Below are 17,575 nucleotides of genomic sequence, written 5' to 3'. Positions count from 1 at the left end.
CGCGAGGCACACGTAATCAGAAGCGCCGTGAAAGCATTCCTTTATTAGTCTCGTTTCCCTCGACGTATTTGGATTTCGAGGTGACCTGAATAACCTGCGTCACCGCGCCGTTCAAAAATATACACCTAAAAATATCCCCAACCATAATCCTTCAATCTCAATCGAACCTCGTCCGATGTTTATGTCATTTCCTCATCAATCTCTTGGATGATCTTTCCCGGCAACAAACGGCGGACTAAACGCCATCGCGGATACGGTATCTTCGGAATGGAATAACAAAGGAACCCGAGACGTCGACATTTTTCGTCGAATCAGACGACCTATTTTTATCGTCAATACACCAGAGGCGAATAAATAAAGCCACGGGCTCGAACTGTAGTCACCCAGCAATAAATAACGCAGGCAACATAAATTCTTGTTACATTTAAATTTCATCCGTGTAATCTCCAGAACTGCAAATCCTGAAGGATTTTCCTATTAATCTTGCTCGAGTTCTCGGGCACTGGTTCCCCATCAATTCCAAGAAAATCAATGTGCGGAAAAATACATCGGCCCTCGTACTCGTCGATCCATTGCACGTTTCAAGTTCAAAGAGAAACCGTTTTCGGATTCGACGTTCAAATCCTTGCTTTGTAACTAATAAAAAGAAACAGAGATTCGCTATTTTCGAGGAATTATTCCAATTTACGATGCGCCAAGATCTCGATTTACCGGCTTAAACCGGGATACGAATGATCGAATAAATACGAACGAAATATTAGAAAACTAAATCAAATATGTTTCCGTCCCAAAATATATCCAAGCGACAGATACTAGAGCCGTGAAAGTAGTCAGCAAATAAATAGGGGGGAAAAAGTTCGTTTAATTCGAGTCAGTGTCGCCGCGATGGGAGCAAAATTTCATCGAAGGTGTGAATCAACCGACTCCTGCAGGTGCTACGAGCTCGGTCACTAGCTCCGGCAGACGGGTAGAGGTATATCGGTACACGTTGGAGTCCATTGCCATCAACATTACCATAAATCAAACATCTGGCAAGTTATTACCCGTCTTCCAGACTGACAGGCAAAGGAAGATCTAGGTGGAGCTAGAGATCGTTCCTGTCGGCCAATGTATGCACAGGAGTTTACGTTCCCGTAGCACCTCGTAGCTACATCGCTGGCCGGGCGAACGAGAGGAGAGTGGAGTTGCGTGGTCGTGATGGCAGCGTCGGTGGAGGATACGAGGATGAGAAGGGGTGGGAAGAGCAGCGGTAGTAGGGACGGTAGGTGAACGGTAGAACCGGATGGGCGTGGGGGGTTGGCGGTGGTTGAAGAAGGGAATGACCCCGTGTACCGGGGTCAACCGTTGCACTATGCTCTCCTCTTTCTCCTCTCTCGGTGTCCCGTAGCCATAGACGAACACTCATGCGCTTTGTTATCAGTGTATACCGACTGCGTACTGTCGGAGGAACGTTACCACCTGAATACACCTACGCGCGGCCCGTGCACGTGCGACTACGTGACTAGATGAACAGGAAGACCGTACGATATTTATGGCTAGATATGGGACAGAGATAAAAGAACCATCGGGAATTACTTCCATACCGCCGTTTGGTCAATACGTCCTTAGCGTTCGGCTCGTGCCGTTCCTCGAAAAGATTGCTCGGAATATCTCCTTACAGCCATGGTGTGCGTCAGCATTGATTTTTCTACGGAAAGCGCGACGTAGAGAGAATTTTATCGACCGCGGTTGATTGCCTTCGCGCTGACTTCTATCTGCCTCGAATTAATCAGAAACGCCTTCGGTCACGGGCGTGATTTCTCTAACGTCGTGGATACCGCGATGTCATACAGTTCGAACGTGCTTAAATTACAGTAGCTGGTGCAAATTGTTCGGAAAATTGGTTTATCGTGATAAAAATATAGGCGTCTCTGATTTAAGCGAACCGTCAAAAAGCAAACACAGCTACGGCAGACGGTATAAATACGGAATTCGTATATTTGTCCACGGAAAATAACAGAGACGGAGAAAACGTATTATTTGCAATTTTTTAATGGATTTCGATTTACGTGATCTTCTAAGAACCGTGCACGAACTTTGTTCTCCTTCTATTCGGGAAAGCATAAGCAACGTCTGTACATAGACATGAATGCAAGCAAAAGTTCACAGTATATTTTGAAAGATACATTAAAGAGTATCGGCGGTGGTCAATGGCCGAGCTTGACTAACCCAGAAATATCTTTTCCAGTAACTCTTCTCTCGGTGGTTTCTACTGCTGGGTTAAGTCGTTCAATAACCGGACTACGCGAGCCTGAATACAAAAGTCGGAATAGAGAGAAAATCCCAAATATTTCGTCGTGAAGTTAATGCCACTCCAATATATTGAGAAATGATGTTAATCTGTATATCGAAAAGAAAATGAAGACTAAATAATAGCTCGATATATACTGCAGTCTACGAACAGGATTAGAGTTCGTTGACCTCTGTTTCAGAACTTACAATTTCAAATTTAGTACGCGACTGACGTGGGAATCCGTCTAATGCGATAAATACTTAGTAAGATCGTTGAAACTAATTAAATAAAGGCAGACTGATTGATAACCGAAGCGTGGGTAGTTGCTCATTAAGCTCTATTCAAGAAGTAATCAAACAGAGAAGAACAATTTCTGACATTTACTTGCAAAAATAGAGAAAGGTTAACCCGATCGTGTTACTCGATACCAATGAAAATATCACGTCGACACTTAACACTACTCCTAGTTCCCTCTATCCCCCATCTACGAATGGTTTTCCAATAAAAAAGACATCCTATCTACCTGGTACCGACCCTCGTTGTCCGAAACGTAATTTCCAACTTTGGTCATTTTAGTAATTGCTATCGCGTGAGAGTCGCAGTGTAATTTAAAGTTGAAAAATAATTCGTACCGCTTACACTTTTTTAATCAAAATATCCGGGAAGAAAGAAGGCAACGGCCATTGAACCGTTATAGAATTTCTATAACTTTTCAAACTTATTTTCCACGCTTGTACTCGGTTGTTTGCTAAGCAAATATCTTCGCGAACTGAAGACATTTGCTTTGCGTTTCGTATCTTTTTTATTCGCTGGATAGCAGCTCTTGTATCTAGGTATGTAATTTATTCACCTGAGAAATGTTTTCCAAGTAAAACTCATTCGTGGAATTCAACAGAGGAGAATGAATAGATAAGAATAAGCGAAAGTTACAAACCAGAGCAAACATTGCGAGTTTGTCGGATTAATTATAAATTTACGCGCAAATGTAGCTAACAATTATTTCCTGTTCTACTTCTAACGTATTTGTACAGTGAAAAGGTTACTCTGAAATATTTTTATACCTGTAACTTTACAGTGTACAAATTTTTCATTGGTTTAGATTAAGAAAATAGTTATCTAAATTATAATTTAAAAATATACGGTTATATATTCTATATATAGAAAGCAGAGTATGAGATTGCGAAATGCATGTCAAGTACCGCTGCAGGTGCAACCCGCAAAAAGGATAGAAAAACGTCCAAGAACTGCAGAAAAAAATGCTAGTTATTTGAAATAAAACTGAAATTTACCAGAAATATAAACTAGAATTCGAACTTTTATTCGCTGAATAATAGCTACGTAAAAAGAAATTTAGCTCCATTATCGTTTGTTATCGTTTGCAGCAATTGTCTCAGAAAAATACGTAACGAAATGTGTTTCTGTGCTTGAAGCACACCGTAGACGAGTCGGTTGTTATCTTTGACGTTAATATAATTAAACTGTTCATCAATTAACGTTCCATCTATGCATCTCGGAAATTTTTTTCTCGCTACTGCACCATCGTTCAAACGCTTATGTATATCTGCAACTCTGCTTAGGATCATTCGCTTCCCTCAAACAGCTTATACAAAAAAGGCAAGGTAAAGTTTTAAATCTGACGAGGGCGCTGTAAAATATTCGGAACGTTTCGAGGCAGCCATCCTTGCACAGTGCTCTAACCTTACTTTATCGCCAGCTCTATGACTGCATTTCACGGTCTTCCAGGAGATTTCGAATAAACCGGCGTGGAAGAAAATATCTTAATTAACGGCCGCACCGTTATCCCAAAAACAACTACAGCAATTTTCGAAAACTTTGACCTCAAAATTTCGTTGCAAAACTTTAACTTTAATTACACGATATGTAGTAAGATGCGTACAACTTCTTACATTTCGCGCCAATAACGTTTCATTCACGACTAACCATTCTTTAACGTGTGCTCGTGTCTCATTTTTATCATCACGTAGTATCGATATATACTTTTTCCTTTATTATTCCATGTGGTCCTTCAAAAATAACGAAACTGCTTAATTTAATAAAATGATACCAAATAAAGCTTGTTTTAAGAATAACCCCAAACTAAAGGTAAATCTGTTTGCCTTATCGTAGATGCCCTTTATCGAGCTGAAATTAATATAAAAATATTTATCCTGCTTGTTTTAATATATGTATTTACGAAATTGAAGAGAAATAACAGTTTGATAGAAATTCGAGTAACCTCGTGGAGGAATAAATCTCGCGTCGCGAATAATTTAATCGAATAAAGGGTGACGTGCTCGTTCGGTCGTTTGGAGCCGGCGTCCTCGAATATCGCGGAAAAAGGAAAGAGCGAAATAAGAAGCGGAAAGACTCACCCGTGACGCTGAGCAGCGACATGTTCGAAGATCTTCGGGTAGATCGGCTTAACGCTGAGAGTTTCGCTTAATTGGCCGAGCGGCACTTGACGCGGCGTGGAGATCCGTAGGAAAGTGATGCAGCTATATAACGAGACACGCCGGATCGAAGGAGCACACTCGCGTATACGACGGTACAACCCCCTTTTCCGCACCGATATTACTATTTTCTTTCGCACTGTGCGCCTGGTACCACGTATAACGTGCGAATACGGGACACGCGTGTGTTTATACGTGCATATATGTACTCGTATATATATATATATATGTATGTATGTATATAATACGTATGTATATATATGTAAATATTACAGAGTAAGGGAAATAGAAGAAGAGAGAAAGAGAAACAGACAGACAGACAAACAGATAGAGAAAGATACAATATGTATATATGTGTCGCGATATGGCGCTACACGTATCGAAATTTCAGGGCAGGAGTACAAATGCAACGGGCAGTCGATATCACACTTCTCCCGTTCTTTTGTTCTGCTTTTTTTTTTTCTTTTTTTTTATTATTATTCCTCTGTGTGTGTGTATGTGTGTATTCTATGCTTCTTCCTCGTTCGACAACGCGTTCACAGCGTGTCCTTTAACGAACGACCGGAGTTTCTCCGTCGTCGACCGGCACGCGTGCACCGTCAACAACGAGACACGTAACCTCTCTTCCTCTTCGCCGGCGAACCTTCTCAAAAATTCGCGGTCGTGCCACGGGCACTCGAACCCGTTGAACTTCTCTACACGCGCACTCTTGTTCAAAAAAAAAGAAAAGAAAGAAACACACTGTGCTTATATCCACGATACGAGATCACGCGCGTACTTCGTTCCGTAATTCCCGTACAGTGAGAAAGGGAGAGAGAGAGAGAGGGAGAGAGAGAGTTATATCTCCGTAATATGAAGCTCCCCTGAGCTGGACCCCGATCGCAAACGGCGATCGACGCGCTAATTCGTCGCGATTTCACTGTCGTGCACGAGGATCGTCCCGTTTCACTCGTAACCGTTCCGCGCTAACCGGTACCGCACGAGTCGCACCCGCGATTATCGTCGACTCGTCGTAACAGCGTAGGGGCTGTTGGTCACGCGCAAAATCGTGCACCTGGCACGTTATTATGCCGGTTAAGGCGGCTGCTGTCCACGCTCGCGAGCACCGTAACCTCCTCTTCTAAACCTCTCGGCGCGTTCGCGCGTTCCTGTTCGCCGTGTACCGCTGCTTCCTGTTGCTCCGCCGTGTTCGGTTCGGTCGATGCTGCTGGGGTCGTAGTGGTAGCCGTCGGTGCCGCTCGCTGCGTGTCGTCGTCGATCCTCGCTATCGGCAGCAACGAGTCGTCCTCGTGGTCTTTGGCGAGCGTGCGGCGGTCCGGGTTTAACAGAGAGACGGCGATACCAGCACGAGGGCAGTAGCGATAGTAGTATGGGAACGGCAGCGCCAGCGCGACGCAGCTGCTGGTCCTCCGCAGGTCGGTGGCCACGGTGTCGGTGTCGGTGTCGGTGTCGATGTTGTCATCTACCCGGCCGGAACGGGGCAGCATCGCCGTTGCAACGCGGGGTGCTTGTTCTGACCGCTTTTGTGCACCGTAGGTTCGGCCGAGCGCCTCTCGCTTCAGGAGGAGCGCCCACCGTGCCACCTTTCTCGTTATTATCATAGTAGCAGGGGCTGCAGTGCATGCGCCGGTTTGCACGTATCCCGTGCTCGTCAAGGAACCGTGCACCAACGACAGCCGCCTCGTCTTCGTCGTCGTCGCGAGCCACGACCGGTTACGGGCATTTCACCGCGATCAGAGATAAAGAGGTGAACACGGAACGGACACGGAACAAACTATACGAGTGGGGGGGTGGAAAGAAAAGAAGAAATAAGGAACACGCGAGGCGTATGTGTGCGTGCGGGCAGAGCTTGCGGGTGACTGGTTGGCCCGGAGGCACGTTAAGATCGGGGTTTGTTAAACAAAAGAGTGAGAAAAACGGAGGGAAAAAGGAAAGAGGAAGTACGAGGGGGACGTGAGGGGAGCACAGGGGAGAACGAGTAGCACGCACCACAATGAAATCAACGAGGAACGTCGCGAACGGGACGATCGAGTTCACACTTTGGCTCCTATGTATAACGCGGTGCTCGCGCTGATCGCGACGTCCCGTCGTATCGCGCGTCGTTTTCTCTGATTGTTGGCGATTTACGGTGCGATCGACGAGATTGCACCGTGGCCGCGGACGTGTGCGGTGCTCCGGATGCACAGCCACATTAATGCGGTCAAACGTTGTTGCGAACGTACGCGGACTGCTCGACGTCGAGCACTGTGCGGACGGAGACGCCTCCGACACGCCGCCGCCATCTTGCTACGTCAAGTAGGTTGCATAGCGCCGACGCCGTGTCGCCGATGGTACGCGAACTACGTCGACCGTGGCCGATCGTTTCGACGAGCGGCCACGAATCAGCCACCCCTTTCGGCTGTCCTCGCGTAACTGCCGTGCATTTCGCTCCGATTGTTTCCTCATTTCTAATTCGACGTTTCTGTCGACGATTACACGCTCGATTGATGCTCGGTCGACCCTCTTCTCGGACTATTCCGCGACGTTACTCCGTACCGTCGCGGATCAACCGACCTCGGACCTCGTTTCTATCATATTTTTCGTCGTTTTATTCCCCCGATGCAATACGCAGACGCGTGTACACGCTGTTAATTATTGCGATAGGCATCGTGCCAGATAGAGTTTAAACGCCTTTCGCATACAGGAATCCCCACGTGGAACGTTACACGAGAAATTGATTAAACGAGGCACGCGTTCGAGTTCGGAATCTGTATCTTTAATGGGTTCGTTCCTTCGGTTTCCGCTCGAGCGCTTCGTTTATTCTGGCGTTCTAATGCACGGGGCAGTAGTTCCGCCGCTATCTCTGCAAACGAGCACGAGCCTCGGGAAAAGGTGTTCGAGTGGTTTCCTCCCGCGTTTCAATTAATTTCCCGGCGTTATGAAATCGATTTAAGACGCGTCGAGCCACCAGGGACGAGTAGCTTCTCTTGAATTCGTGTTATCGTGAATAGTTTCAGCTCTTTAATACGCTCTGCTTAAAGAAATGCTCCTAAACGATGATTAACCTTCGCGTTAAGCGGGTATTCTACTCTAGACCTTCAAAAAACCACTGTTTTTTGTCTTCATTTTCATGAAACTTTTGTTTCGAATACGAAAAATTGGTGACAACATGGTAATTGTAAGATAACCGTAAAATTCAAAACGCTCGAAGATATAACAGAAAGATGACTCTCTATTCTATTATATCCTCATTTGCATTTCATGAAAGATCTTATACGATTAAACTAATCACCAAGTTTCAGTAGCAAACTTCGTTTTGGTGCACACGATTGCTTGCACAGATGGCGCACCAAAGACTTATAATTCTTGTCGAACAAATAATATAAAAGTATACGAATAGTGTATAAATAGATATTACTTTACCGGAACACATAAATAAGAAAAGTTTGAGAAAACTATTATCAATAATATCTGAATAAAATAGGAGCCTTGATTTCAAGATTCTACGGAAGAAGACCACGTCGAACCCAAAGCTATTTCGTCTTGAATAGAAATCTCTAAACACAGTTCTTTCATACAACGAGCAACGTATAACATCGTTCATGTTTTCAGCTCGAAATGCATCGAACCTGCGCATTTTAGATAGAAGATTCGTTGAATTGCTTGAATTCACGGTATCATGAATCACTTCAGTCGTATTCCTTAATGCACCCTACATAAGGAAATTTGTTTAGGAATAAGATTAACTTCCGATCAAAGCCCTAACTGTCTTATTTTAAATAATAATCTTTAATTACAATTTATTCCTACAACAACTAAAGTAGAGCATCGTTCGTTCTTTACGTTTAAAATACGAGTGGCTTCTCTTGAACTCACGATATCGTGGAACGTTTTAAGATGCTTCTTTAATTTAATGTACCCAAAGAAATCGTCTGAAAGGAAGTTTAATCATCGTGTTAAATCCGAAGCTACCTGCTTATGAACAACGATCTTTAACCATTTGGTACTTGGCCTAGAAATTGTATCATTGATGCACCAGTGGATTTCACGTGACCCCAAACATAACTTACATAAATACGAGTGATATGCTTTCTTGATTTTGTATGATGCAATTTTCTGACTAATGTATGGCTCTCGTAAATACATTACTTGTGCTATTTGCCCATTGATATTGCACTCGTAAAGGCAAGGAAATTTGTCAGATACAGAACAAAGTCTTCTAAAGTAAAGTGGAAATATAAATACATGATCGGACAACCGTAAAATATTCGTTTCTCGCAGATAGCCATTTTACATTTATGTCAACGTATATTTGTTTCATTCATGTTCCTGAAAAGTTCATTCAGCTTTCCATTTATTGGAAATTTTCTCTATACTGTAATATAAATAATCTATGAGTAAGAATACTACTTCGATGACAAGGTTGAATGTACGTGTATAAATTTCTTACACCTACACTTTGATCGAAATAAACAACGTGCTCCAGTAGAGACTAACGGATTCAACTATCTCTTTACTTTACGATATGTACGACACACTGGATAAGAAGACATTGGAGTGCATTCACCGTGAGTTACTTGAAAGGTATACAAAAGCACATGCATCAGGTGCTGTGCATTTACTAGTTATAAAGTAATATTTGCGAACTGGGATCTCCGAGACCTCAACAGAGTACTCTAGAGTTAAACATAAACCATGTAACGAACAACTTATAACACGCATCACAGTTTACACTAAAAATAATTCGTTCGTACAGGTAACTTCTGTGAAATCTCAATGTCTTGGATCGTTTCAACCGAGTTTCCATAACGTATCCTGCCTAAGGAAGTTTTGCAAACTGGAAGATCAACCTTCGTATAAAATCCGAAGCTATCGCATCTTGAACAACAATCTTTAAACGCGGTTTCTTCGTACGACGAACAACGTATAACACCGTTCGCGTTTTAGACCCAAAATACACGCGCATTTTAGGTAGAAAATTGGTTTGTTCGTACAATTGCACGTAAAGCGTTCACAGCTCGCGTGAGAAGCGACCGTAATATAAAGTTGAACGAGCCGGGGGACACGCAACGTCTGGAATTTTCAGTTCTTGCGAATGGCATCCGAAATAGAACGGCGTATCATCCGCTGGACTAATGATATTCTCGATACGATCGTGATATAAAACTTTATGAAAATCTCCTGCGAATAATTTCGACTGGAAACGATATTTTCAGTTACGTTCTATAATTCCCTCCGAAAATCCGGCTTAAATCAACTGATATACAGACGGATGTAAGCAGATCTACCATACTGAAGTATCAGTAACAGGTTCATTACTCCCTGGCTGGCACACGCGTCGAATGCTGACTTGTACTACTGTGAAATCGTTTCGCTTACTCCGTGGTAATACTACTAGGTCGTATCCTCGGGTACGACAATACGTTGCTATGTAGTTACTGACATGTCTGACCATACAGTTACTAAACCTACTCGATCTCGTGGAACGTGTTACACCGCGTTATACGACACGAGCAACCGCTATTGAAATATTACGTTCCCGTCTGAAAACTACAAACGAAATAATATTCGTATCGCGTCGTGAAGTTAGCAACAGGCTATGAGTAGAAAATAAATATTTATGTGGCGTATGCAACATTCCACGTAAGTGCAGTGTGTTACGTACCGCGCGCTTCCGATAAATCAACTTTAAAAAGGAACAATGCCGATGTGATGTGCGGTAATTTAACGGCGGGAGTTATAAATAGACTTCTACGCCGTCGTGATATCAATAAGAGATATTCTGTGCACAGTACCCTCAATATACTCGTGCACGCTAATATAGTCTTTACATAGAATTCTTGAACAGCGTGCAGAATTACACGGGCCCCGACTATACAACAAACGAAAAACAATTATCTTTTTACGTAAATATGCAGTCTGTAATAAGTAGCAAATACGAGTATCTCGTTTAATCTGAGTAGATTTTAGACTACGGGGCCCAGAATTTCTGGTTACGTTACTGATGTCATTGAACGCAAGAAAGTTAATCGAAAACATGCTACACAATTTTTTCATAGGAGATTTTTCCACAAACATCTGTTGATGTATCAATTTCGAAGAATTGGCGTGTCTGACCATTGGTCGATATTTCTACTTATTTTTGTGAAAACATTGTTGGTGGAACGATATTATCTGTTTCGATTGATTCTGACTAGCTAGAAAATAGTATCGACAGAATACAGGTAATATCATACTAACAAACAATAATATAAGTAGAAATAACGAGTAATAGTCGGACATGTTAGCTAATTGTAAGTGGAACTCGACGTGCATTCACAACTTTTTCAACATTAATTTACTTATTTAAATAAATCGTCGTATTTCCTCCTGTTTCGCCTATAATATGTCCTTATTGCAATTTGACGAGACTATCGAATCGTTAACTAACAAGAAGTACAACCGATTAATATTCGTTACGAAACATTGTGTTGCGAATTCTTTTCGGTGTTCCGGCTCGGATTCCATTTCGTATTTCGTATAATTTCGTATCTATAGACAATGATCAGCGAACCGAATATAGTCCTTACGTGAGCCCGGTATATAAATACATCGCGAGCCACATAACAGGCTCGCTGGACCTCGTGGCCCGTACCGAGAAAAATATTTCTGAAAAGTAGTCTCGGTATACGGTCGAAGAAAAGCGGAACTTTTGTGGCTCGCTTTCAATGCGTCGTGTTGGTGGCCGTCTTACTCGTTTCAGGCATCACACGAAAACCATTTTATCCGGATCCTCTCTCAACTCCTGCCCCGACATCTGATCATTCGCCCACGTCTGCCATCCTAAGTGCAAGAATGACGTAATATACAAACGCCCCCTTCTGCCCCCAACTACCACTTCGAAACGTCTTATTTCTATCTATTTTTATCACGCGCCAACCATTGCGTCGAACGATACGCGTGTCGCTACGGTATCTAGTTTCCATATAAACTCGAAAACCGTAAAGTGCAAAAATGCGATGTTTACTGGCTCCTAGAAAACGATCGTACAAAATTTTCGCAATCGACTAACGTTCGATTCGTCGTTGGAAGATCAAGAGCGAAACAGGAAGAATTTTTATGTTATTAATCCGATGTTACTTTTGCTGCAGAAAAATAATAATACAATCGTGTAGAAAAGCAGATTTCCGATTGAAAATAATGAAATTATTTCGAGAATGCGACGGAAAATAGAAACGTTGAAGTAAAATTCATAATAGATCTTGCATACAACGCTATGACGAATTATAGGTACGAAGTTGTACAAAGAAATTGATTAATATTCGAAGCAGGTTCCAAGTGGTCTTCCGCAAGACTGAAACTTGCGATAGAAACCGCGCTACGTTCATTTTCTTCATCCAACTTGACGAAACTTTGCCAGGGAAGTTTCTTCCACTGATTTCCCTGGGTTCCATTGTGATACGTTGCCTTTTCCTTGAATGGAGTAACCGCTCTTGTTACAGCTTTATTTAGTAATTTGATTGTCAGTGGTTCTGCGCGACGTTGTTTTTGAGGGTGTTTGCGATATACAAGCGCTTTGTTGGTTCTACGCAGACATTGAGGATTCCACAGAAACTGATACGACGCAAAACAAAGTACGATGCGTAGGACTAAATGGAAATTTTTATAAATCCCAACGAACGGTTTTGCAACGATTCCCCCGTCTAGAAACGTATGCTTGATACAAAAGCTCCGCGACGATAAAAGTAAATATCGACCCACACAGATATGCAAGCGCGACATTTATAATTCACGTTTTGTACGACAATGCGGATAAACGAAATGTTACGTGTAATCCAGACTTTATTCCAACCAAATTTAATTTTTTCCACGACAAAGAACGATTCGATAAACAGCGAAATGAATAAACCAGAAGTGAGCTAAAAAGTGGGACCGCGATGTCTTCGTTCTTTTCATAAGCGGGATGTTATTTTGTCAGCTTTGAAATATTCGTAAAATTTAACAACCCAAAAACAGAGTGGAATGATTTGCCAAGAACACGAACTGACTTCGTAACATAGACTTTTTAAAAAAATATGGCATGAAACCGACATAAAATTCTGAATAAATATTTATTCGAGCAGAAACTTTATCTTTAGGAACGTATGTGTGAATAATGCACGATAAAAGATTCTTTGACGTATTCGGTCTCGCCTTAAAAGAGCTTAATATATTTATAGGCCAGAGTCCATTTCAACTTGGTAGAAAAAATAAACTACCAAAAGTAACTCTGGCTCATCTGGCCTACATCCAACCACACCAATCCTTCCTGACCCCTACAGAATTGCTAACACAATTCCAAATACATACCACAGCGCCAGGAGAGGTCTAAAGTCGCCTGAATCTATTTCATCATAATTGAATCGTTCCCGGTGTGTATCGAACCCTTATGAACTCCTCGGGCATGCTAGAAATCCACGCTCGGATATGTTGACCATTCGCGTAATCCTTATTACGAAAACCTTTGCTGACATCGACGTGTTTACCGAGCTAAATGCAACGATCGTTATTATCCGTGACTTCGTTTTGATGCGCGAGTACTGATTCAAGCAACAAAACAGTCAATAGAATCGATCCGCCAGCATGAAAACGTGCACTTACGGATAGCATAGTCATGGAACGCGATAGAGGTATAAATGGATGAAAGAAAGATCAGAAATAAAAGGAATTGGACGCGTATTAGGTCAGACGTTTTAATCAATCTTCGTAAAACCTACGACAGAGTAAAAGTTAATCGACACTAACCACAATCCCTTTACCCGTGGTTCTACATTCTTCTTAACCAGCGACCAATCTTTCTTTTTCCCTGTAACGCATTGTACGGGAGAGTTGCCAAAATTGACTCGCCTAAGATGGCTTATCTTATATTTCCTATTCGGTACTAATTTGAAGACAAATTACCTCGGATATTACTGCGGCATTTTTGCTAAATTCACTTAAATTATAAATCGACTCTAAATATGTTTGTTTTACAAAACCAAAGTCTATATAAAAATTTATTTAAATATCATAAACATCAGTGGTTTCGGTAATTTTCCACGAATTTATTTTGTGCTCTTTTTACGTGCTTTTACGTAGGAGATCGTGAAAATTTTTTATACGAAACAGAAAATAGAAATGAATAGTTACTAAGAGAATTATTACTTATCCGATTCATAGATTCAAGTATTCTTTTTCTTCCGATTTGTTTTACGCTTTTGAATTCTCGGAGTCGATGAACGCGGGCTTTTTGTTAGTGAAAATAGAAAAGCGAGATGCAGGAGAGGTTCAAACTCCTGGGAAATACACACAAGCGTTCGTAACTTATACGAATGTGAGGTGAGCATTATTCACAGCGTATGTGCACACCTGGTCATTAGTTAAAGGATATGTGTTGTAATTTTTAGATCCTGCTCTCGCGAAAAATTGTTGCAACCGTAATTTTGAAAAATATACTCACTATTTCTACGAGAATGTCTTAGTATTTTGACGCGAATCTAATTTTCAACATTTCCTCTTGTCGTGGCTCTTATTGTTCGATTAATCTGCACGATAGTACTTCAAACTTTGAATAATAAAGTATTTATACATCGTTCTTATTAATAGCAATGTACTTTCTATTAAGGGGTAATGATAGAAAATTGAACCATTTTTGAGGTTTCACACTTTTTTTGAGACTCCCCCCATAATACATTCGCACCTACGTAAAAGCAAAGTAATCTCTATCAAAGAATTTCACGAATTTAGAGCACAACCGATCATAAATCATGGTTTGCCGCTGCTTCATCTACGATTTATGAAATATCTACCTACGTGGGCTATTACGAGGCGCAAAAGGTGCCATTTAGTAGTGGTAACCGTATCGATTAGCCGGGCAGCCAGTTTCGTTAATGTTGACACGAAGAGATCGCCAATGCCGCCATTCTAAGTTACACGTCATCCATTAATTGGGCATGTATAACATTCCATTACTATATTCCCAGACATCTATCCCGACGAGAACAGCAGTCGCTACGTTATGACGTCTATCCATCACTGATCGACATTGAATCATCTCCATCGCGGTAAGCACAATTTACCGCTGTATGAAAATAATACCTCGACCCTCTCGAGGAGTAAAATTTACGAAGAAGAATTCTGCGTAAACAAATTCGAGATACGATATATTTAAAAACTGGTATATTCATTATCAAATGTACGAGTCCATCTAATCGATACTTTTTGATCGATGGAAATGCAAAACCTTTTCCTCATAAACGGTTCCCATGTGTGATGATTTCGCGAGGAAACTTTACTACCCTAACAGTCTCTAAGCTCGTCTTACAGTGAATATTGTACGACTACAAGCATCGCCCAGGAATGGTGCACCGTGCAGAGGGAAACGTCGACGGGAAGCAACGAGATAACTTTGTAACAATAATGCGAAATGCGTTCGCGTGTGTCGCGTAACGCAAAACGAGGGAGCGTGCGCGGCGTAACTATGGAAAACCGTGGCCAGAAAATCGGATTCGTTAAGCGCGATGGAAAATCACATATTTCAAGTCGCGCCCGATCGATGCCGTGGTTTATTACGGTCCGGATGCACGCAGGGAAACACGGCATTATGACGGCACGTGAAAGGAATGCATAGAATCGAATTACATTAATAAACGTTGGTTAATCGAATCGATTAAGAATCTAGACACGCGTTGCCCTGATTCAACAACAACGCTCGAACCCGATATGTAACAAATTAATTGCCGTAAAACTCGAGGTATTATTGCAGCGAACAGGGATATCCCTTAACAAAGGCGAGACACAAGGCGAGCGTTTTGTTATCACGCCTCGCGCGTACCGGTTTATAAGCGAACGAAATTTTCACGACGCGTTAATTTCCTTAACGAATTTTTACGAAATTTAGCCACGTAAATAACCGAGAATTTACTTTTTAAGGGATGGTAGCTTCGATTGATAGACCGTCGACTGTGCTATATCCCTTCGATGTGATTGGTTCCTTTAAGAATGCATAAGACCGTTCGAGGCTCGACATCACGTGCCGGTCGAAGGAAATACAACAAAAGCGCGATATAGATCGTCAACAAATCTAAACCTCCTATCGATCGACACAAATGTCTCGACGTACGTCCCACGTATTGCTATTCGCGTATGTAGATTACTTTTCATTCCAAAAAAGGATATTTTCTGTCGCGACGCAACAGAGATCTCTATAGATGATTTTCGTGAATTTCTTACAATATTTTCAAGTTATTCGTCATACATTACTTGGAGGCAGAACTTTCGATGACTTTACGGTGAATAGCCTCGCGTGTTTATGACAAATTCTGCCCTTAAGTAAACGAGCGTTCCATCTTCCTACGTTTCGCCCGCATTTATTTTCATAATCCAGATAATTAAATCGAGGAGATTGACGGGATCGAACTTCCTTCGATCTCCTCGTTCAGTTCTGCCAAGCAATTATTTTATCAAAGAAACTGGGGCAAATTTTCGAGAGATTCGACACGAACCGCGCAGCAGGCCCTACGGTCAGTCAGTGTTATAACGTATAGTTCGGTGCTATAACGCACAGAAGTACTTAGGTTAATGAGCCTTATAATCTCCTTGATCCGAAAATCACGAAAGAGATTCAGCCCTGGTGCACCGCTACCAGGGGGTAATGGACTCTGAATAATTAGTCCTCTCATCGTTATCTGAGTCATAAAGGAACGGATCCAGTTATCTCGTCAGACTCTGATCTGTGTAAAAAAATTTCTCTTAAGCAATTCGTACTATTGGAGTGTCGTACAACTCACTCGAGGCTACGTCCCTTGGGCCCAGGGGGTCAGTACCCTTTCTCGAAGAACAAGAAGATCGATGTTCTCGAAACTTTCCGCCAACTTGTTCAATGGTAGTATTGTAATTTTTTACTGCATCGTACCATTATATTTTACTTTAATTCTTCTTGCTTAACGGTACAATACGCTTCTCTTTATTTCGAAGGCACGCGCGACGACAGTTTGAGAGACCCTGGTCTAAGGTAGTTTTAAGGTCAAAGTGTACAAATCTCTGTGCTCTGTTAAGCAATTATTGAATAAATAGCTCCTTTCGCACGCTATCTCGTTCCCCACTCCGGTCGTCGGAGCTTGTTCGAAAGAAACGAGTGACTGATCCAAACGATCAGTGGCTGTCCTATGGTGATCCGATTCAAGAGATAGATTCTTTAATCGCGGAGGAGTGGGTGGCTACGCGCAACCGTGTCTACGGAACTAACCGACACTGGGGATCTCTCTCTGTTGTCGGATGTCCTAAATCGTGGCCACGTTGGCGCAAATAGTGGCGAACTAACGAAAGGAACGGGCGTCGATTATCTTACTCTTCGGTCAGAATCGCTAAGAGAGTATCGAATCGACCCTTCGGTCCGTGGGTCTCGTCCCTGAGAGAGTCGTACAATTTCTATAGACTTTATTCGGGAAGAAAGACAAGAGAAAAAGACATCGTTGCGATCAAATACGCTTTGAGTCAAGAAAAGTCGTAAAGTATCTGATTTCTGCGATTTAAAAGAGAAGGCCGATCGTTCTGAATCCGAACGCCCGGAAGGTGGTGTCGCCAGAGGGTGGAAGAACGTTCGAGATCTTCGGATCTGAAGGTTATAGGCCACATGTCTCGGTACTATTAACGTCACTGCGGAATACAACAATCAATGATCGTAGAGGCTGCTGCATGATTCGTTGCCGCGTTTCGTCCAATTTTCCGCATTTTCTTTGATAAAACGATCGATTGTTAGAACTTGACGAGAACGGTAAAACAGCAGTTTTCAACCTACGAGGAAAGTACGAGAAAAATTTCAGAAGCTCTTTTACGAAAAATCAAGCGTCTTAAAGGAACGTGGATGGTACGAACA

General features: G+C 42.2%; 1 protein-coding gene across 1 annotated transcript in view; it reads right to left on the bottom strand.

The window, feature by feature from the left end:
- The window catches only part of LOC143343644 (uncharacterized), a 114,996-nt gene extending 109,237 nt beyond the window's left edge, over positions 1–5,759 (bottom strand). Inside the window, exon 1 of the mRNA XM_076768745.1 lies at positions 4,645–5,759. Coding sequence (XP_076624860.1) covers positions 4,645–4,666 — 22 coding nt within the window. The 5' untranslated portion in view covers positions 4,667–5,759. The remainder of the gene's footprint in view (positions 1–4,644) is intronic.
- Positions 5,760–17,575: the final 11,816 nt, after the last annotated feature.

The sequence above is a fragment of the Colletes latitarsis genome, chromosome 1 (assembly GCF_051014445.1).
Source record: "Colletes latitarsis isolate SP2378_abdomen chromosome 1, iyColLati1, whole genome shotgun sequence".
NCBI lineage: Eukaryota > Metazoa > Arthropoda > Insecta > Hymenoptera > Colletidae > Colletes > Colletes latitarsis.
The sequence above is the reverse complement of the archived record's forward strand: the minus strand, read 5'-3'. Positions and strand labels throughout refer to the sequence as shown.